Source organism: Rattus norvegicus, chromosome 3 (genome assembly GCF_036323735.1).
Source record: "Rattus norvegicus strain BN/NHsdMcwi chromosome 3, GRCr8, whole genome shotgun sequence".
NCBI lineage: Eukaryota > Metazoa > Chordata > Mammalia > Rodentia > Muridae > Rattus > Rattus norvegicus.
The window spans coordinates 113,789,055-113,810,717 of record NC_086021.1 but is presented as its reverse complement, the minus strand read 5'-3'; the positions used below and the strand labels follow the sequence as shown (position 1 = coordinate 113,810,717).

General features: G+C 45.2%; 1 protein-coding gene across 6 annotated transcripts in view; it reads right to left on the bottom strand.

Annotated features, from left to right (window-relative positions):
- Nucleotides 1-410: 410 nt before the first annotated feature.
- Mpped2 (metallophosphoesterase domain containing 2) overlaps nt 411-21,663 on the bottom strand; it is a 174,694-nt gene continuing 153,441 nt past the window's right edge. For all 6 annotated transcript variants that reach the window (NM_198778.3, XM_006234683.5, XM_006234682.5 and 3 more), the window contains 3 exons: nt 7,341-7,456; nt 4,300-4,413; nt 411-1,813 (listed from right to left, as the gene is read on the bottom strand). In NM_198778.3, the coding sequence (NP_942073.2) occupies nt 1,695-1,813; nt 4,300-4,413; nt 7,341-7,456 (349 nt within the window). In that variant the 3' untranslated portion in view covers nt 411-1,694. The remainder of the gene's footprint in view (nt 1,814-4,299; nt 4,414-7,340; nt 7,457-21,663) is intronic.

Here is a 21,663-nt window from a genome sequence, read left to right as displayed (position 1 = left end):
GGGTGACCACCCCATGTCATGAGGATAAATAAGAATGTTTAGTGAGTGGGTGCCTGTCCTCTGTGGCACTCTCTATTCACCACCACCACTGACACACCGTAAACGGCAGTCACAGCCTTGACAATCTCTGTCCAGACATTATAGTGGCGGAAGACGGAAGCCGGGCCTTCTGCAACCTGAGACAAGACAAACAGCCGTGTGCTGACGGAAGAGTCTACTGTCCAAGCCTTATCAATGTCCTGCCAGCCTGTGATTGGTAGGCCATAAACAGTTATTGAAAATTAGAGACACAAACCCACTATTCTAATTGCTCAGAAGGGAATTACTCAAATTGCACGTAAATAAATCATCCTGGCCCCCAGGACAAATCAACCCCCTTATTCCCAGGCGCCTCAACCACGCAGCACCAATTTAAAAATCTTGCAATTTTATTTGCATATAAAGGCCGCTAGATATAGAATATCACAATAAATTTAAAGAAAACAACTGCTTTCCTAAATTTGAAGGTAACATAAAATAGAATAGAGCTCAATGGCATCGACGATGGGGGGGACCAGAAAGGATCATTAGCAACAATATTTTGTGCTAGCGAAGATTGCATCAACACACAGTGCAAAATGGGAGGGGGACGGGGCGTGAGAAGACGATGCAGGGCATTTAAATAGAAAGGACGACTAAGCCTTATTCAGTTCGCTTCCAATGGATCCGTGGAAGGCTATACACACTTGTTACTGTACCTAGACTGAACTCAAGCTCTTTAAGATCTGAGTTCGCAGAAAGAATGGGCCAGTTCCTCCGGGCGTCTGACGTGCGGCTGCACAATGCTGTTTCGCAGTTGTACTGTCCTTGGCAAGATTAAACTCCCAACTGAGTCATAATGCACAAAAAATATGCATATATATAAATCCATATTGAAAAAGGAGTCTGCAACTTTTTTCCCCTTGCATGACTATCTCTTGACAGATTCTTGTTTCCGTATCCTTAAAGCTCAAAAAATTTAAACGAAACAAACAGTGAGAGTTGGTAGCATTATGACGTGCGTCTCTCTGGCTAAGCCTCCACACGAGGGCTGTTCTCCCCCACCTCAGACACAGTCTTCTTTACAGCCAGAGTGAAGTTAAGGTTTTTTTTTTTTTTTCCAAACCTACTTCTGTCAAGATTGCTCTAAATTGGGGCCACATCTGTAAAATAAAAATGAAGCAATACCAAGAAAACAACAACAAAACACTGAAAATTAAAACATATCAAACAGTACTCAGAGTTGTGCAAATCTGGGTAGATTTTCAAAACACTGCCTTTGTGTTTCTTTCTTTCTGTCTTTTTTTTTTTAAAATCTTTTCCTTTCAGCTTAAAGCATATTCAAATAAGACTTTTTAAAATCATCATTTTTTTTTTAAAAGAAAGCTTGGCTGTCCTTTGGCAAACACTAACAATTTACAATGGCGTGGCCTTTGAGCAAACAGAAGTCATTTTACAAATTCACAATGCTCCTTTGATTTCAAATGGATACCCCACTTAAAAAGCAAAAAGAGGCCGCACAATGCTAGCATCACATTTTTTTCCCTCCTGTTCCGACAATTTACAAAAAGAACTCACAGGATTTGGAAATAAACAAGTCAGAGGACGTGAGTTTATAATTAGAAAAATGGCAGTTTGTAGACTGTCCCTCACATTCCAATGGGATGCCGAGCGCTTTAGGAGCCCTGTGGGTTTGGAAGGTCAAATATGATTGGTGGGTTGGTCGGTTGGAAGCTGACTGTACAGGTTGAGGCATTGATGTAGGTGGTGTAACCGTCAGTCATGGTGCCATACCCTGTAGGAAGACAGTGTCACAGTTACTGCAATATATACAAATGCCAGCCGCTGAGCACAGTGCCACAGGCCTGGGAGAACAAGGACATCTTTGTCAGAGGGCGGGGAGATGAAATTCAGTGGACCTTTCCAGATACCACAGATTTCAGGAGCTTCTGGCCAATTTTGCCATTTTCTTTAAAAGGGGAGAATTCTTCCCTCCAACACAGAGGATTTCTTCCCTCTGTCCCCTTTGCTTAAATATTGAACTCATCAGGCGAAAGACAGATACCTGTACCACTGAGAATAAAGAAAAGTACTCCCCCACCTTTACAGTATCATCTTCATTTCAAACTCCTGCGTTAACTATTAAGTTGCTTGGAAGGAAGTGGTTAGCCTAAGAGCATAACCTGGCTCCAGGGGGGAGAGGAGAGAGAGCTGAGGTTCCTTTGCATCACCATAGCGATCTGTCTCTGTGACAATTAACCACAAGTTACTGAGTCTACCTTGAGTTATGCGACTTTACTGCTAAGTTTTACTCTGCTCAAAAGCACTGCCTCTTCAACTGTGGTAGGTCGAGACATCACCACAGGACCCCGTTTCCTGACCATACCCAGACAGAGCATGGAGGGAAAGCACCCCTACATGAAAGCTAAGAAAATATCATGGCATTCCTGGCATGTAGACTTCCTTTATAATTTTTAACATGCTGACATTTTTAGGCTTCTTGGAAGTTTGCACATTTCCTGGGACAAGTTACAGCTTCTGCAGTTGAGTCTGTAATTCTATGTTCACACTGGACTCTGCGGCATATAAAAACAGCAGAGGAGAAATAAAATGACCAGGACTTACAGAAATTACTGATAAGGTTCTTATCCCTCCACCCTCCTCCTGCTCCATTTGCTAAAATTTTTCCAAGTAAGCCTGTGGAGAGCTTAATGAGGGTCAATGGAAAAATCTCTTAAGAAAAGAAAAGCTGCATTTAAAGTGTGCACTGTTTGGTTCCGGGGTCATAAAGTCTTGTTATCTCTCTCCATCAAGAGGCTGGTATTTGCCCTCTCTCTGCCCTCTTTAGCTGTCTTAAGTGAATAAAAGCAAGTCACGTTTATTTGAATATGATCACTTCCCTTTAAAGGGAGTTTATTATTGTGGGGCTTCAGTGGAATTCTCCAATTGTCTGGCCAGTTTAAGGTAAATTAATGACTTAGACTCCTTTTTGTTTTGTAAGGGTGAAATTCCAACTCCAAGGAATCCTACAGGAATTCAAACTAGTTTTTAAGATAACAGCCCCAACCCCCACCCGTCCTCCAAGGAATACAGTTCAGATAGGTGGTCCCATCTTTCTGTTCTTCCCCTCTTCTAAAGAATACATACTCCAGCTTAGGGAGCAGAGGAGACTCAGCTCCCCCACCCCTGACCCTCTCCTCTGCCTCCTGCCAGAGCTGCACCCCTGCTTTTCAGCCAGTCAGCTGGTGCCTGCATTTGGAACAAGCTGATTTTTCTCTGGCCTCTGTAGGATGATTTTCATCAATACGCTCTTTATTACCCACCTGACTAGGAAGCCACTGTGCTTGTGGACTCTGGAGTAAACTTGGCATCCCATTTTACCAAGCACACAGCCCCACACACCTCAACTTGACTGACATTTATGCGTAACTCCAGAGAGCCACGGAGAGCAGGGGTTGGGAATCATGGCAGCTGACTACATAAGCACTTCTGCCTCTTACAAATAATGCATGTCTCGTCAGTCTTGTAGTTTCCGAGACCCCAAGATCAGCTGAGCGGAAGACTCTGCTCGTCTATGAAAGCCCAGTGATGTCCTGGTTTGAAAAGGCAGAGCAGACAAAACCCAGAGCCCTCAAGGTTCCTTGAAGCTTTTGGGTTCTGGGACTTTGACTCAACTTACCTTGAAAGACAGAAACCAACAAGTGGACATTTTCTGTTGGAGATTTCATTGTTCCAATTAACCTCAGCTGACTGTGCTAACAATTTTTGACAATTCTGAGCACAGTAAGGAAATGTTGATTAGCAGAAGGTGTTTCCTTCCATTACCTGTTAGGAAGCTTTCCTTGCACATACAGAGCAACCCTGTAGAGATGAGCTTGTGTTCCTGGTTCTGTGTTTGGCATGTAAGACATCACAGATACAGGCAGGACTATAGATGCCTTGGGCTATGTCTACCCTCCAGGCCAACTTGTCTAACTCCCTTAAAGAAAAAAACCTGGCCTTAACGGTGCTACAGCGATGGTCATTAGCCCTAGACACCAGGGCTGCCTGGGAGAGTGGGGCCCAAGGTAAAGTAAGCCACGCTGGGCTCCTACTTGCCTTTCTACTTAAAAGACAACAATACGAAATATTTATCAGCTTCATGGATGTGAGCATTTCTCACGAGGTTTCATCTCATAAAAGGATTCCTTTCTGATAAAGCTTGAGAACCACTGTGTTCTAACCAAACCACATGTCTGACTGAGCTGCCTGCACGGTCGGCGTCCATCCCTGTGTTCTTACCTTCGTGAATTCCGCCGAACACATGCAGCTTGGGCCGGACGCGCCTCTGGACTGTGTTTAAGAGCTCCACACAGCCAACCCTTTGAAGCTCCTTTGGAACCCAGTCTCGAAAACCTAAGGACAGAACGCAATCAGTGCTCTTAATTTTCCTCCTTCAGGTAAGGTTTCATGCCGACTTTCAGGAAGCCATAACTCACCCAAGGTTTATTATGTTATCTGTACTCCTGGCCTCCCCATTAAAGCTCAGAATGGCTTTTAAGGAGCGTTCACTCATCGTTTTGTCTTCTTTGGATTCTTGATTAATTTTTTTCTGGTTTCCATTTTTCCCCCCTTTCCAGTTAATTAACATTCTTTTTCTGCAAGAAGTTTGATTTATTCAACCACAGGTTTCGAACCTTCTTCATGAGATCAATGACATTTATTCCCGGCAGCCCCATAACAGCTCTTTCCCACTCAATTCCGCTGCTTTCTCTTCTTCAAAATTCTTTCTTGTATGTACACGTACCAGTTTATTCTCGTGACAGTTCACAGAAAGGGGATCTGGAAGTGCTGCCAGGGGAACTGGCCAGAGTTCTGCTTAGAGACATCATTCTTAACCCTTGCTGGTTCCTGACAACCGAAGATTTGGAATACCCAGTTGCTCCTCCAATCCGCTTTAGCAACAGACAACATGACCTCCTGGTGGCATCCAGCAAGCTTGGGCTAATTGACTAGTTTTAAAGTAAAAGCCACTTAGTCCTTTGCTGAATGCAGAAAATCTATAAAACACTGACATCAATTATAGCAAAAGTCAGCTATCCAGATGATTATGGCCTAACATGAAATCCATACACCTCAGCAGGATGGGGCATAAAGAAGCCAGGTGGGATGAAGGGCTGCATCCCAACCTGTGGGAATCCATTCCACAGCTCCATTAGGCACTTTCTACTGTTAGCAATGGCAGGGCAGGAAGGGACGGATTTCCGTTTTACTTGGCTAGGCAGGAGGCATGAATATTGAGTATCTGTAAAGACAGGGTAGCTGGGGTGTGGGGAGTGGCCTGAGAGAACAGGAAGACTACCAGATGAGAGTAAGTGTGTAGCAAAAACCGAACTAGGGGATACAAAACTATCCAGAAAAGGGAACATTCTGAATCCACAGTGATTAGCATTATTACCTCATGGGCGTGTTTTCTCGAAGGAGGAAAAGCACTTCACTGAGTCTCTGAGTACCTCAGATAACATCTGGCTGAGACTATTAATAGCAGAGGGCGAAGGGGACATTCAGCTTCCATCACACCGAGAGTTCAGGAATCCCAGCTCTCCAGCCCCACCCCCGCACTCCACAACGTTTCCCAGAGAATCCCACACTCAACGCTTTGTCTGACTTCTCACGAAGCTTCTGGGCGTGGATATATGTACACCCTGACATATCTCACCTCTACTATGACTGAGGGGAAGCAGTGAGCTTGGCTAGGATGTCGGGGTTGTGTGGACTACTGTGCCCAGTTATCACCATCACCTGCCTCATGCCAAAATGAATGGCTTCACTGTGTACGGCCTGTTCTGTTTGAAGCCATGTTCGAGAGAATGCTCTGGTGATGGGAATGGTTCTGGGCTGCAGCTACCCAGGACCCGCACCCTGAACTGCACCCAGCCATGCTGCTCAGTTGCGGCAATTAAACTGGCCGGGATGTTCCTGCAGTAAGTCACGCTAGCCAAAATATCTGGTTGGCCATTTAGTGACAAAATTAGTGTAAATAAGGAAGTAAATGGATGGTGATTTGATTAGGATCATTGGCAAATACAGTCTTAGGGGGACTCAGGTGAGGCGAAGTGCTTCAGAGGGAGGTGTGGGCGTGACGGTCCCCAGTGTACCACGTTGACTCCAAGAGAATCAGCCTTTCTTTCCACTTCACCATCACTAGCCTGTGGCTCCAGGACCTCAGCCCGCACCCCCTTCTACTTGTTCTGGAAACATGGAGCCTTCCCTTTGCAAGGGAAGGGAAGCAGTGCTGAGTGGTTCTTAACAGGGGCAGCTACCGTGATTAACTATGCGCAGGGAATGAGCAATAAAATGCTTTCTTCTGCAGGCTGGTAGAGTGAAGGCTCATGCTTAACAAGGTAACAACAACAGAAATCACGAAGGTCACCTTCAACCCAGTGTGACCAAGAAAACTATTAACACCATGCATTGCCATAACATCACAAAAGGTGTCCCCCCCACAAAAAAGAAACAGAGGCATAACAACGTGTGCATCCAAATCGAAATATTTGCACTTTCTGAGCACGCTTAGCAGGAAGCGTCTGTACAAAGTGGATGGTGAGACTGGGGTGGGTGGGTCCTGGCTCAAAATGTCCTGTAACCAGCCAAACCGGTAACGGGCTTATCAGTAAATTAGGATCGAATTATTTAAATCAAATAACTGTCTTCAGATCAATAATCTGGGTCGATAGGGAGGTGGCTTTGACACCCCCGAGACCGTATAAATCAGAATGCTGCCATGATATGCCTGAAAAATACCTAGCTGTGAGTCATTTTCGGGGCAAGCCCTTACTGAAAATATTTCATCTTTAAAAAAATTTTTTTCTCATATAATCATCTCACATGTTAACCTTTAAAGATACCCCAGGCCCAGTGCTATGTGTGAAAGGAAAATGAGCTCCTTTGAACAAAAGTTTCTTTCATTTCCCTGCCATTCAAACGCCTGTGATTGGTAGGTCTCTGTCTTCTGTGTCCCACCCTATCCCTTTACTGTGAAGTGAATACAGTTCTTAAAATAAATTACCAAGCTTAAAAGTCTATAGTTTTCCATGCTCATTTGATTCTCCCGTCCCGACTCAACTAAATGAAAAAAAAAAAACATTAATTTCACGAACACCTGTAAGTCTAGCACAACTGATGAATTTAATTTCCATACTGGGTTTCTTTAAAGATATTGACTTTTCTTTTTTGTATACATTTTTTTCTGAAGGAAAATTATTATGTTCCTGAAGCATTATTTATCATGCTGCGGGCGGGGAGCTTTTTGCACGACGAAAGCCCAACTCTGCACTACTCACCTAGAGGAGGTCCGTGTGTCATGAGTATGTCGGTGCCTTCAGGGATGAGGTTCCACTTGTCCAGCAGAGACTGGCCTCTGGGTAGGTTAAAGCCCCATCCATTAAACCACGGGGTCCTTTGGGGAGATAACACATGGGTCAGGCCAGCAGAATGAGCCTCTGGACTGTCATATTTCTCATGAGTATTCACCCACAGTTTGTGATGCTCTCTTTTCTCTTTTGATGGTTAGCCCTGGCAGCGGGCTGCTTTTCTGTTGACTGCTTCAAAACCAACCCATTTGAAAGCAGGCATGGGGCCTACGGATTGTTCAACTAGAAAGGGGCATGGGAGCCACTGCAGTGGAGACTTTCCCAGCAGGCTTCTATCAAAACTGTGACAAAGCTTTGTCTCCACCTAAATCTCGGTGCTTCCCAAGATACCCAGTCCTGATCCAAAGCATTCCCAGTCTCCCTTAGTGCTGCAGAGATAAGAAACACCAGCCGTTCTTCCTGACTCGCCCCCCCTTTGCTATAGAGGTTTGGTGCAGAGGTCCTGGTTAAAGTCTCAGACAAAAGGACACCTGACTGTCCACTGTCCACTGAAGTGTCCTGAACAGTCTGGATGGAGGCTATGGAAAACAACCTGTGTGCTCTGAAAAGTGAAGGGAGGGTCACAGAAAACTCTTCTTGTCACCAAAGGGAGGATTCGGGAGGAATGTGCTTCCAACAGTGTTTTTGGGCCTCTTCCCAAAGCTTCTTCTGCTTCAGGAGTGAGTTTCTGAAATGGAGACTATATGAGCAAGGAGTGGGGATGTCTGTCTAACTGGCCCTGACAGTGCCTCATTTACAAATGTCCTGTGAGAGAGAGATAGAGATAGAGATAGAGATAGAGATAGAGATAGAGAGAGAGAGAGAGAGAGAGAGAGAGAGAGAGAGAGAATGAGAATGAGAATGAATAGTTTTTCTTTAGGAATCCTGCATGCTTCTACAAGGCATTTCCAATTGTCCACATCCAAAACATTCAAGTTGACCAGTATTCTCTGAAAATGGCTTCCTTGCTCCTTAGGGAAATTGTGCTTTGCTCTGAACACTTTCAAAAGACAAGATGGACAATTTCCTGCTAGCACTCCACTTTCCTTTCCCCACTTAATCTGGGCCCACTGCCAGTCACAGTTGATCAAATGGACTGTGCACTCTTATTTGAAGACAACCACTGGGCAAACTAACAGGATTCCCTCAAGAACCCAAACTCAGAAAAACTGACAGAACCTTCATTTGGTGGTGGACATGCACAGTCAATGTCATGGGCAGAAAGATGGTCATTTCCAAACCCACATTTCAGGTGACAGTATCAGCCTTTTCTCCATGGTGAAGAGAGAACGTTGAAGAAAGAGGAGACTGGCTCCAGCTAGAGAGCAGAACACAATAAAGTGCCCAATTCACTCCGAACCCTCTTTCCAGTCCCCACGCCATCTTCCTGGAGCTTGTGCCCAACGACGTGATAATAATAATAATAATAATAATAATAATAATAATAATAATAGTAATAATGTCTCAAGATAGCTATTGTTCGCTAGGTATCTACATTGTCAAGGTTCTAGTCTAGCCTAAGCATTTTCCTGCATACTTCAACGCCACAATGTTTAGCGCTCCCGAGATGGATAGCATTTCCATCCATTTTACAAATGATGAAACTACCTCAACATAACTCGGACATAAAATAAGGCAACCTGGCTCCATCCAGATTTAACCACCACGCCAGTCTCTCTTCCTGTGTACACCGGAATAACTTATTTGCCTTAGATGAACCACTCACTTCTGGACTCTTTCAAGTGTGTCTGTGGCGTGAGGACAAATGCAATCGCCGTTTCATGGTTCTGAAATCAAGCTATGATATGATGGAGTAGATGGAAACCTGCTGCTTTGGCACGCCCAGCTCTCTCCTTCCTCTGGTGACAATGTCATATTTTCACTGGTAAGCTGCTCCGTCCCTGTCATAATACATGTGTTTCCCGTAAGGCCGATTCCATTCTGAACCCTGGATGAAGCAACTTGCAGTTGTCTGTATGTAATCTGCCTGTGATTCACTTAAAAATGTACAAGCTGGACAGCTGAGTGCCATCCCTGGGAGTTTGCTCGCACTGATAACGAGAAGGTCAAGTCTCCTCTTGGAATCTCGAATCTCAAGAATTGGCTAGGAGATATCAGCTCCCCTTTAGTTTGTCCTTGAGAATGAATCACCCACCAAAGAAACCCAACACAGGAAAGAGAGGGCTTGGACACATGGACTCTGCTGTGTCCCACACGACCTGAACTCCCCCTTCCAAAGATACGAACCAACAAGATCCTTCCTTTTCATTAGCTTCTGCAAGGTTCCACTCTTTATAACCGAAAGCTCTACTAAGTACAGCCATTGTACTTGTATAAAAGAAGGAGCTGTTATCAGTTGTGGGCAGTAGTGCTCCCTGCTAAAAGCTCCATATTCTGTTACCTAGAAGGTGTGAATACATCTCCAGTGGCAAAGATCACTAACCTTAAAATAGGGACATCATCTTGGATTATACAGGCGGTCCTGTGTGACCAACCAAGGCCTCTGACAGTGGCCTCTGAAGGGCAGTAGAGGTGACTTGAGTGGAGCAATGAGAGCCAACTCAACCTGAGGTTGCTGCCTTTGAAGATGGAAGATGAAGTCTAGGAGGCCAGGGTCGGCTTGAAAAGCTGGATATGTAAACTGAAGAAGTGAACTGTTGGTGGAACATGGTGGCAAACGCCTGTAATCCCAGAACTTGGCAGGCTGATCTGAGTCAGTGGTCAGTCTGATCTACACAGAGAGCTCCAGTTTGTTTGTTTGTTTGTTTCTTTCTTTCTTTCTTTTCTTTTAAGATTTATTTATTTTATTTATATGAGTACACTGTAGCTGTTTTCAGACACACCAGAAGAGGACATTGGATCCCATTACAGATGGTTGTGAGCCACCATGTGGTTGCTGGGAATTGAACTCAGGACCTCTGGAAGAGGGGTCAGTGCTCTTAACCACTGAGCCATCTCTCCAGCCCAAGGTTCTTTTAAAAAGTAAAAAACTCACTGAGACTGTCAAAGGAAATAGCCCTGTCAGTCCTATATTTTAGTTTGGCAGGACTAGATTCAGACTTCAACTAACACTAACAATGGCATATCTGTGTTGTGTGTTGATACTAATTCTTTTTAATTGGTTAAAGAAGCCATAGGAACTCATCAGTATCTACTGTGTTTGAGCAGGCTGGGAGCTATAGGCTTGTGAGTAGTACTGGTCTTTACTTGGTATGCAGTGTATGCTCCACCAGAATTCTGTGAGAAAGCAATGTCCACTGTCCTATTCCTGATTAACTAGGCAGCCCCAGGCACCAGGACTGGGAAGAAAGCCTGAGACTCTTCTAGAAAAGAATCCATCCGTCTTGTTCTCTCGTGGCCCCTAGCATGCCTTTCCTTGGGGTTCTTGCATATTTTCATTCAGGTTTTAAAAAAACAGAGCTCCCCGGCTTGAAAACTCTCACCCTTCTTCCTTTCACAATGACCCTTGTCCAAGATTTGTCTTAAAAGTAAAAACAAAACAAAACAGAAAAACAACTACAGAACCCAGTGAAAACTTAGCATTTTGGCAGAAGGGAGGCTAAAGAAAAAATAAGCAAAAACATCTGCTTTCCTAAATTTTGAAAACAAGCTTCTGGACCTTTGGTTCTTGTTTGGCTGGAAAATAAAGACATGTTTGAAAGAGTCCCAAGCACACCCAAGTTGTGGGGACAGCAAGGGGCTTCGTTTTGCTGGAGACAGGCAGCTTTGAGCCCCGGGACGCCCTTGGGACTTTCACAGTCAAAGGAGTTAATTCTTTCAATGTTCCTCTTGTAGGTTCTTCTCCTAAAAGCCGTAGTCCTACCCTCCCCTTCTCAGGAAGTACTCAGTTTTAGAAGCTTCCAGGGAAAGACTAGGCTGAACTCACGGTCTATAGATAACCCAAACTGTGTTTGGTTAATGTTAAGCTTGTGACAAAATGCAGAAGGGTCCAAGTTAAGGACAACGTTTTAATGTGTCTGGCTTTCATTTGGGTTCAAGCCCCTGTGTGTATGACAGTGAGTGGTTATGTTACAGTGACAGGGGCATTTATCAAGGCGCTGATATATTTTACCCAGAGCCTTTATCTAGATCATTGGCTTTAATTCCTCACAGCACTCCTTAACCATGCAGTCTCAGTCTATATTTAGATAGAAGCACGCCATTAGTGATAGCAATTTATCAACATCTCCAGCACTAGTACTTATAGCTACCATGCAACCCCAAATGGGCCAATTCCAGTCCATGGTCTTCTGTTAAACAATGGCGACAAAAACCTTCTCCCGTGATTTTAATGTGTTTGGGGGAGGCTGTCTCATGAATATAATAGAAAAATGAATGGTAGCTGCATCAGCCTTCCAGTCTGAATGCTGGATGATTCCAGAGGATGGCATGGGGTTGCCAGGTGGCTCTTAGGGAAAACAGTGTGATGTCACTGCTATTTTTTATCCATCTTCTAGTTCTTGTCTCCTGCACATAAGGAAGGTCTTCACATAACATAGTGGCAATAAGCTAGAGAGAAAAGCAGACTGGTGATGTTTTCCAGAACCAGCCCACCACAGGAAAAATGGGGCCCCCGAACATTGGGAGACCTAGGTTCTAATTCTCACATTCATGCTCATGTGGACCTTAGGTAAGGGAAGGACCCTCAGTGGCTAGTCTCTTTGTCCAAGGAATGAATAAATGAGGGGACTCAGTTATGCATTTCAGGCTTGCTTTTAGGATGTGGAAGTTTTCTTTTTTTTCTTTTTTTTTTTTTTGGTTCTTTTTTCCGGAGCTGGGGACCGAACCCAGGGCCTTGCGCTTCCTAGGCAAGCGCTCTACCGCTGAGCCAGATCCCCAGCCCCGGATGTGGAAGTTTTCTGCAGCAGCCCAGTACACAGAGCAGGTGAACACTGAGGCAGTCTTCCCTGGGGAACAGGAAAGAGGGATTCAAGGGCGGCTTCAGACTCTGCAACCTTGCCACTCAGGGCAGCTGGCGACACCTGGCACTTGAGCTTCCTATGATCTAACGTTCATAACATTATACTATTCTGTACAGATTACCCAGGTTCTGAGTAATGCTGTGAATTATTCTCAGTGAATTGTCCAAATTGCCTGTGAGGGACCCAGTGCAGTGTGGGAGAAAAGTCTGCTCAGACCAAAGGCGGGCGGGCTCTGTCAATGTCAGTGAATAATGCTCTGTCCAGTTCAGTTTGAATCTGAAACATGAGACCCCAGCAGAGAGCCCATCAGGGTTTCACTGGAAAATATGTGCATAGCCAACCTCCAAAGAGTCACAATAGGTTTTGTTCTGCAGCAACAGGGGGCAAGGGGGAGAAAGAGGGGGTGGAATCCAAGGAACAATGTCTAGTGCCTTGGCCAAGGACTTCATAATTAGCTGTGACTAACAAATACCACATGGGAACCAACTTGTAAGAAAAGGGCTCACAAAGCACCTTCATGCTAGCAGGCCAATCTGTGCCTGAAACGGTCCCCTCCTGGGGAGGGATTAGAAAGGTCTGGAAGGAAGGGGAGCAGTTCCATCTGCCTGAAACCAACCACTGGACCTAAGACTCACATGGACAGGAACTGGGGACGCTTTCAAGGCACCAATCAGACCTTGGCTCTTGAATTACCAGCTGTTAGCCTCTGTGGCTGGACTTCCTAGAGCGGCAGGAGTCAAGAGAGTTAACAGGCAGAACTAGTTGGGAACACTGTCAATAAGAAAAAAAAAAGCAACCAAAAAACCAGGTCTTCTAGACGGAAGCAGGCTGAGATGAAATCGCTGCAAAGGTCACCCATGTTTGCAGTGCACGGAGCATCAGTGCAAGCAGAAGGAGCTGCTGGCCATAAATCCTAGGATGCCTGGACCGAGAACGGTTGTTTACTCCCTCCACAAACTTCAGAGGGGGCAGGGCCTGTTCTGGCAAATCGAGATTTATGGCCAGCAAAACTGGAGGTCAGGTGTGCTGCTCTGGTTCCCATCCTGGTTTGGGTCACTGTTCACCTTCCATGGGCAGACAAGAACTGGGCTGGCTATATCACAAAGATGGGTTCTTATGCATCCAGGTCTCCTGAGTATTTCTGCAAGGCTTAGAAGCCCTGGGGTGTCTCTCTTCCGGTTCCTTAGAAGCTCTGAAGGAGAGGTCAATGGTTCCTGTAAAACCCAGCTGTGGGACCTGGCAGGCTGGCCGCCTTACAGTCATGGGGACCCCGAGGTTCTATAAAAGCCAGCCACACTTATCTGAGAGGCAGAGGTTAAGAGCATGGATTATGGAGTCAAACAGACCCATGTTCAAGTCCCACACCTGCCAGTCACTTCCTTGCCTTTGTTGAGTTTCAGATTCCCCATCTTTGTAATAAAAAGTCATCTTCCAATGGAGATAAAATAAACTGTGTGTCTAATCTTTGGCAGGACATAGGCTGGGAGTGCTGATTTGTACTTTCTATTTATATATGATGCATTAACAATATGTTTCTGTCTGTCTGTCTATCTATCATCTGTCTGTCTGTCTGTCTGTCTATCTATCCATCCGTGTGTAAATGTGTGTACATGCAGAGGATTGCTCAGTCTCTTTCTTCTTTTAGCCAAGTACTCAACAAATCACAGAGCGTCCTGCTCCAGAATGTTTTAAAGGTCCCCAGTGATCCAGCAAGCGTTACTAGATGGCTAGACAGCCCGATCTCTTCCGGCTGATTACTTATTAAAAGGCACTTCTCAGTTCACGGTGTCTGAGTGGAAGATTTTTCAGAAAGACGCTCGCTTGCTCACTCGTTCACGCAGTCTTGCTCAGACAGCTCCCTGAAACCCGAGTGCACAGGGCACAACAGTTTGTCAAGGCTGCTTAGGTGGCTGGCCCAGGTGATGAGATTTTGGCAAGCCCTTCAGGTGAGGAAGCTCAGAGCGGGGGGTATTCAGGGTCCTTGGGATATTTATAATAGAGACCTCAGAGAGGTTTCATTGGAGGAACTGACAAGCTACTAATTAATGGTACCAGTGCTGCCTTGGCATCTCCATTAAACCAAACTCAGAAAGTAGGCGCCGGTTTCCACATGTTCTTACTTTCCTAGATAGAGGCCCTTCGGAATCACAGTCCTCCTTCCCCAGGCCCGGCACTCCCTCTCCGATCGCACATCATACTAAGTCCAAGAGAAGCTAATTTAAGCACCGCTGGTGAAAATCACCCTGCACTTCACATGCCATGAAGCTGTCACGGTAACTCCTGATCTCCAGCTCACCCGATGGCCGAGCCCGCCCCTGCTTGCCAAGCTTCCCTGTCAGTTAGAAAGAGCAGATTCCCTGACACCAGAGGTGTCACCCAGAATATCCAGAAGAGAGGCAGCCACCTGTCCCCTTCTGCTCCACCTGTGCTCCCTCCGTTTCCCTCTAATCTGGGTTTTGAGAGGCCTTCTTCTCTCCTACGTAAGTCCCTCCGTTGGCTAGTCTGCAAGTTACTCTTCTGTGCAATTAAAAAGATGTCTTGCTTTGGCTCAAAGACTGACTTGAATCAAGGACACACACACACACAGACACAGACACAGACACACACACACACACACACACACACACACACACACACACTCACTATTGTTAGCAGGGAGAGGGAAAACTTCAATCTTTCCACCCCGTGCAGCTGCTTGGACAGCCTGCCTCACGAGAACACTGGCCCAGCTGCCTCCAAAGGGCACTGCAGGCTTTTCTTCCGACAGCTGTCTTGTCCCTCTTCACTGGGGCTTTGTAGTATCGCCTGTAGTCATAAGGTGCTCGGGATGAAAAGATACGGTTCTGATAAAGGGCAGTCCTGGGTGACTAATGTGGTCGGGGAGCTGTGTATGCAAAAGGATGAAATGGTTCCAGGTAGTCTCCTGAGCCCCATGACCTACAGGTGGGGCTTCTTGAGCCAAAGGATCAGACGCTGCCGTCTTTTCCAACATGCTAACAGTGCTCCTGTCTTGTAACTAACAAGGGGAAAGTATCAGAAGCTGGCCTCTGGTATCCTTCTCTACTGGAAAGGAGGTAGTGTGCTCAGGACTTGCCTTAGGAATCGAGAAACAAGACATTATGACCCGATTTCAAACGTGGCTCCCGATGAATTATTAAAGATAACGTTCCAGTGTCTGCATGGCCCACCCAAGCATCCTGGCCTTTAATCTTATAAACAAGTTCTGAGCAGGAAGAGCAAACTGCGGAGAAGGTTCAGTGGGTAAAAGAGCTTTGCATGAGGGCCTGAGTTCAGTGCCCTAGGACCCATGTTAAAGCCAGGTGTGGCTGTGTGTTCCTGTAACCACAAAGGTGGGGACAGAGCTAGGAACATCACTGGGGCTTGTTGGTCAGACAGTGATAGAGGAGGACACCTGATATCCAATTCCTGCCTCCATATCCAGTTATGTGACCCCGCATAAACATCTCCACCCCGCCACATGCACACACAATCACCCACCTCCATTCATGCCCCCATGTGCGCACACACAAACACACACACACAGACATAGACACATACAGACACACACAGACACACAGACACACACACACAGACACAGACACAGACACACACACACACACACACACACACACACACACACACACACACACACACACACAAATCACCAGCATAGCAGAGAAAAAAAAGTCATTTTGGTCTCTTCATGTTTTCTGTCCCCCTCCATATGACTGAGAAGATGAAGTCACCCATCATACCATGAGAGCCCAGCAGGGCACAGGATAGATCATATCGAGACAGATGGTATTTTTGTGGGCAGTAGAGAAGTTCAATATGACCTGATACTTATAGAAGTGTTACTTTGCAGCTAAGAAAATCCATGTTACCTTCAGTTAGAACAGAGTTGTCCCCTGCTCAGTCTAGCACTGTCACAAATGGTGCCTTGCACTGAGCAGCCAGGATGAGAACTGCGTTTACTGCAATAAGAACTGTATTTACAACCCCTTCCTCAGACCCCACCCCTGCAAGCAGACAGTACTCTTCAGCAAGGGCATCTAATACAAACTCATCACAAGAAAGGAGGCTTAACTGGTAATAAAAAGTAGCATTTTATCTTACAAGGAGGAAAATGGACATGTTATTATGATAAAATATACACAATACAAAGTTTACCTTAATCGTGTTGGGTATAATTGGGTTGTTTCTCTGAAACTGTATATTCACAATGCTACCATCACTGCTGTCCACCCTCAAACTCTGTACACATCATTCAACGACAGCTCGCTATTGGGTCAATCCTCCAGCTCTTGGTAAACACTCTTAGACTTCTTGTCTACTCAGTCGGGCATAATCTGGACACCTCATATAAGTGAAAACCAGACAACGGACTATCTGTGTCTGGCTTATTTCTCTTAGTGTAACGTTTCTATAACACACCAGGTGTCAGACATCCAACCCTTTTGTGGTTGACTGATATCCCATTGTTTTGGAATGCGGTATTCGTTGTTTACCTAAGATTTCAGAATGCCCAGTGCAGCCCTGCACTACGCCGGGCCAGACAGAGACTTGGAAAGTGAATTCTAGTCATTTTCTTTGTGTAGTGCACACCTAACAGCTTGGAAGCCCAGTGAGGATGGCTTGGTGAGCCTCCAGGGTATCTACTCATCCACTGGGGTACCTTTGGGTGTGGATGCCCGTTGTGAGCTATGTTCTAGCAAGCTAGGTGCTAGACAAAGAGAATCCACAACAGCTTTCCTAAAAAAACAAAAACAAAAACAAAAAAACCCCCAAAACAACAGCCAGTTATTTCATATATAAAGGTGCCATAGGAAGAATTCTCTAAACCCTGGCTGTCCTTTCTAGGCAATCTGATTTTAGAGAGCCTCCAGGAAACTCCGAATGAGCCAAAAAACAAGCTAGCACTTCCTAAAATGGATTACTTCCCAAATGAGAAGTGACCCAGGGAATGCTTGGTGGGACTGCAGGGAGTCACCTTTCCCTTCAAATAGTCCTAACATTCGGGTGGATGCAGCAGGAGGAAACACCAAAGCCATCTCCCAGAAGAGACCAAGCCAGGGGGCACTGTGCGTTACATGCTTGGCTGGTGCTAAGGCACAGAATGAACAGGACAGAGAAAAGAGTTGGGAAGACTGCCAAGTATTTGGGCACCAGGCAGAGCACACCTGTGTCTCCCCTCCCCGCTGCTTACCTGCAGACATTCGAGAACCAAGCAAGCAGAGCCTGCCTTATTCAGGTTTTAAAGAGTGAGGAGAGAGAGGTGAGCTCAGAGTTGGCTGGATTTTTCTTGTTACCAAGCAGACCCTCAGAGACGGAATGTAACGGATACAGGAGGACCGATGAAGTCTCTGACCCAAACAGAAGAGATCATACAAGAGAGGAGAGAATAACAGAGCAGAGGAGTAGCACGAGGGTGGTAGATGGAGGGTGGTACCAGAGAGGAGAGTATAGTGGGTGCTGCAACAGAGGATGGACGAACAGAGGACTGTGCAATTCTGGATAGTCTGGCATCACGGGGGATAATGTGAAAGAGGACAGTACAGGAAGGGCTGGCACGGTGGAGATTCTGTGACACAGAGTGGTGCAGTAGAGGCTGGCACATTAGAGGACAGAAGAACACTCTACGGTGCTTTAATTCAGAGTGCGTATGTGTCAGACATTTATGTTGCTAATGATGCTTTCTTTAACATACTATTTAATGTTCTGAGACACAAAGGGGGGGGATTCACTAGTAGAGAGCCCATCATGTGAAAAGGAAACGGCAGAGGAATGACTGACAGGTGGTTGTGAAAGCCCAGTGCAGTCTGGAGCTGAGGGGGTAGACAGGAAGCTTAGTGGCCTCAGGTGGCGAGCCACTGTCACCCGAGCAATTCACCTGAGAGTCTGACCTCAGGAGAAAAGTGTGCATGACTTGATGGTCAGTGGAAACCCAAAGTGTTGTCTTTTAGTATGTCATAGTATGTCAGTATAAACTCAAAATATCTTGTAAAAAAATATCCACCATGCCAAATAGTTGTCTGAGGGTAAGAGCATAACAGGTGATTGCGTTGCTTTCTAAAGACTCTGGGTGTATCACATAGCTGATCTGTTTTTCAGTCTGTAAAATGGGTATGATAATACACAGCCCATAGGTCTGTGGTGAGGATCAAATGAGTCTATGCGAAACTCACTCAGAGCAATCTTTCCTATAACTAAGAACTCGAGGCCAGCTAGCACCTGCTATGATGCCCGTTAGCATCATCTAACTGTTAGCATCGTCACTCCCCTAGCTTTGTTTGCTACTGTGCAATCTTTATGTCACCGGAAAGTTGATCTTTTCCCTCCTTCTCCAACTTGGGCAATGTTGAGCAGACACATCCCAAAGCACTGGAGTCAGCCATTAACGCAGGTGGCCCAAGTTTGGAACACACAGAAGGACAAAGGCTTGGGTATTGGACGATGGGATTTCTAGTTTTGAGTCTTCAGAGCCACTTGAGCAAGTAACCTCTCTGAACTCCCTTTTCCTAGATAGTGAAACAGGGGTCACAATTCCTGAGAAACTTGTTGTCAAGCAAATGCCAGTGTAAGGGTGTAAGCGGGTCGCAAATAAAACAAGAGACGAGTGCCCTCCTATTCCCGGGTCTCCGTTTGTCCTTGAGCCCTATTCATGCAGGTTCCAGGCTCAGAGGAATTGGAGTGAGTCACAAATAGGTCAGATGGAAGTTAAAGCACCGGGCCCCATTTATCTACCATTTTGGCTCCAAAGAACTAGTTTCAGTCCAGAGTGATTTAGTGAATTGAGGAAGCCCTGACTGTGCACAGTCTAAGGAATGAGTGAAAAGCTTACGCGGCCCCTTCAATTCGGAGGCGGAGGCAGGCACACAGGCAGGGTGTCTCCTTCACCCTGTACCAGCCAACCATGTATTATTAATTGGGCTCAACAAACATTACAGGCACCTTCCTCTATGAACCTCTGGCAAGGCACTCTGGGGAGAGCTAAGCACAAAGAGAGGCAACGTCCCAGCCTTCACCACCCTGCCATCTGGTTGGGATAACAAGATAGTTACAGGCCCAACCATCCCCCTCTCTCTGCCCATTAAATTTTTACTGCGCCCTCAAGGCTCGGGTCATAATTATATTTTCTTCAAGAAGCTTTCTCTAATCCCCTCAGCCTTTTGTCTAATCCTCATTCGTGAACTTTATCATAGTTTACATTCTCTCTGAGGTATGTAGGTGTGCTTGCCTTTACTCTTAAAGGCATTTTAGCCAAGGTTGGGTTACACCTCTTCTCCAGAAGATTGTAAGCCATTTTGATTCATCTCAGTGTACCCTAAGCTCTGGTAAAGTGAGTGACCTGAAACAGAGATCAAGAAAATATTCTCAATAATGAAAATATTACCAGGATATTTAGGATAAATGCTAAAGAGAGTGATTCAGATAATACTTTTGATTGGAGGGCAGGACACAGCAAGATGCAGGAAGGCTGGGTATTCAAAAACAAAGGGCTGCTTTAAAAGACTAGCTAAATAAATGTATAAATAAATAAATTTATAGATAAATCAAATGTAGATACAGTATATATAGGTACGTATACATAATGTGTATATGTACATATATATGTCTATGATATGTGTGTGTGTGTGTGTGTGTGTGTGTGTGTGTGTGTATGTCATAGACTAAGGCTGTCTAATATGACAGCCACTAATGAGTCCTGAGCACCTAGGCCTGAGGTTAGTTTCAACTGAGATGTGCTAACTTGGATACATACACCACATTTTGGATACTTCATAGAAAAAAAAAACGCGTTAAAATTTCTAAAAATCACTGTAGCAAGTACATATAAAATAATAATATTGGGGATAACTTGGCTAAATGAAACCTATTAAAATGAATTTTATTCTTTTTTTTTCTTTTAAAAATGGCTACCTCAAACACTTTTGCATTATGTCGTCCATGTTTTATTTACATCGGACAGTGGGAGCTGGAGACATGGCTCAGTGGTTAAGAGGGCTTGCTGCCCCTCTGAGGGACCTGAGTTTGGTTCCTAGAACCCATGTCACAGAGCTTACAACTGCTTTCTTGTAAATCTAGTTCCAGGGGATGCAAGGCCCTTTTCTGGCTACCACGGTCACCCACATAAATGAAGTACGCTTGAAACACATTAAAATAAGATAAAATAAATCAAAGAAAAGGGAAAACAAACGGATTGGACAGTGCATCACAAGCCTTACACATAGTTTATACTATGACCCAGTAATCTCTACTCAGAAATTATATGCTAGCGAAATAATCCAAGATCGAATAAAAATGCTGTGCGTTAAGCTGTTTACTATGAATATTATTTATAAGAGCAAAATAAATGGAAGCAAATATGTCCTGTAGAATCCATTAAAAAAACAGTCGAGAAAATTCCCATTATTTAATATGCAATAAGATGCTCTACACAAAGATAAATTATAGTGAGGCAATACCAGAAGAACTCTTAGGACAAAATGTGGCTGGAACCACCAGCCCTCTATACACTGAACGGAGTGCCCAAATCTACATACAGTCTACATGGGTGCAGGCACTTGTTCCCCTGGCTTCTCACACATCTCCTGAATGCCTGCTGCATCCCAGGTCCTGTATTCAGAGAGATCTGAGTTAGCGGTGAAAAGAGAATGGAGGGCCATCCAGAAAAACAGACAGCTGTGAGTACAAATGGAAACACTGTGAGGTATGGCAGACAGCCCATAGAGATCAGGCCCAGGCTCGCCTGGGCTAATCAATGGATTGAGACAATGTGAAGAAGTCAGAAAGAGCCATTCCTTTGAGGATGGCGATAGAAGGTTTGCCTTAGATTCCCAAACTCTCTGAGGTTATTATCAGAACACAGACTGTCACGAACTTCAGTCCCCTCGAGCCTCTGCCAGAGTTCTTCACTGTTGGCTCAGGGCTGGCCCCAGGAGCAATCAGGGAAACCTAGGCTGGAGCTCTGGATCTGAGTCCTGAGTATGAACCACGTTTAGTACTTCCAGAAGTGTGAGCTTTGGCAAGTTGCTATGCCTTTCAAAACCTCAGTTTCCCCATCCGCAAGATGGGGGCAGTGTCTACCTCTTAGATATATTATTGAGAAAATTAAAACAAATAATCCACATAAAGTTTTTAATAGATTGTTTGACTCACAGTAAGAGCTGCTTCATCGTTACTGCTGTTACTAACAGTGTTTAGAAAAAAAAACAGCATGAAACATCGCTGATCAGAAGGATTAAGTGGCAGGGTGCAGCCTGCCTGCCCCCCACTCTGCCCTCTACTGACAGGGGGTCACTTACATTCAGTTTCTAGAATATTTTATAGCC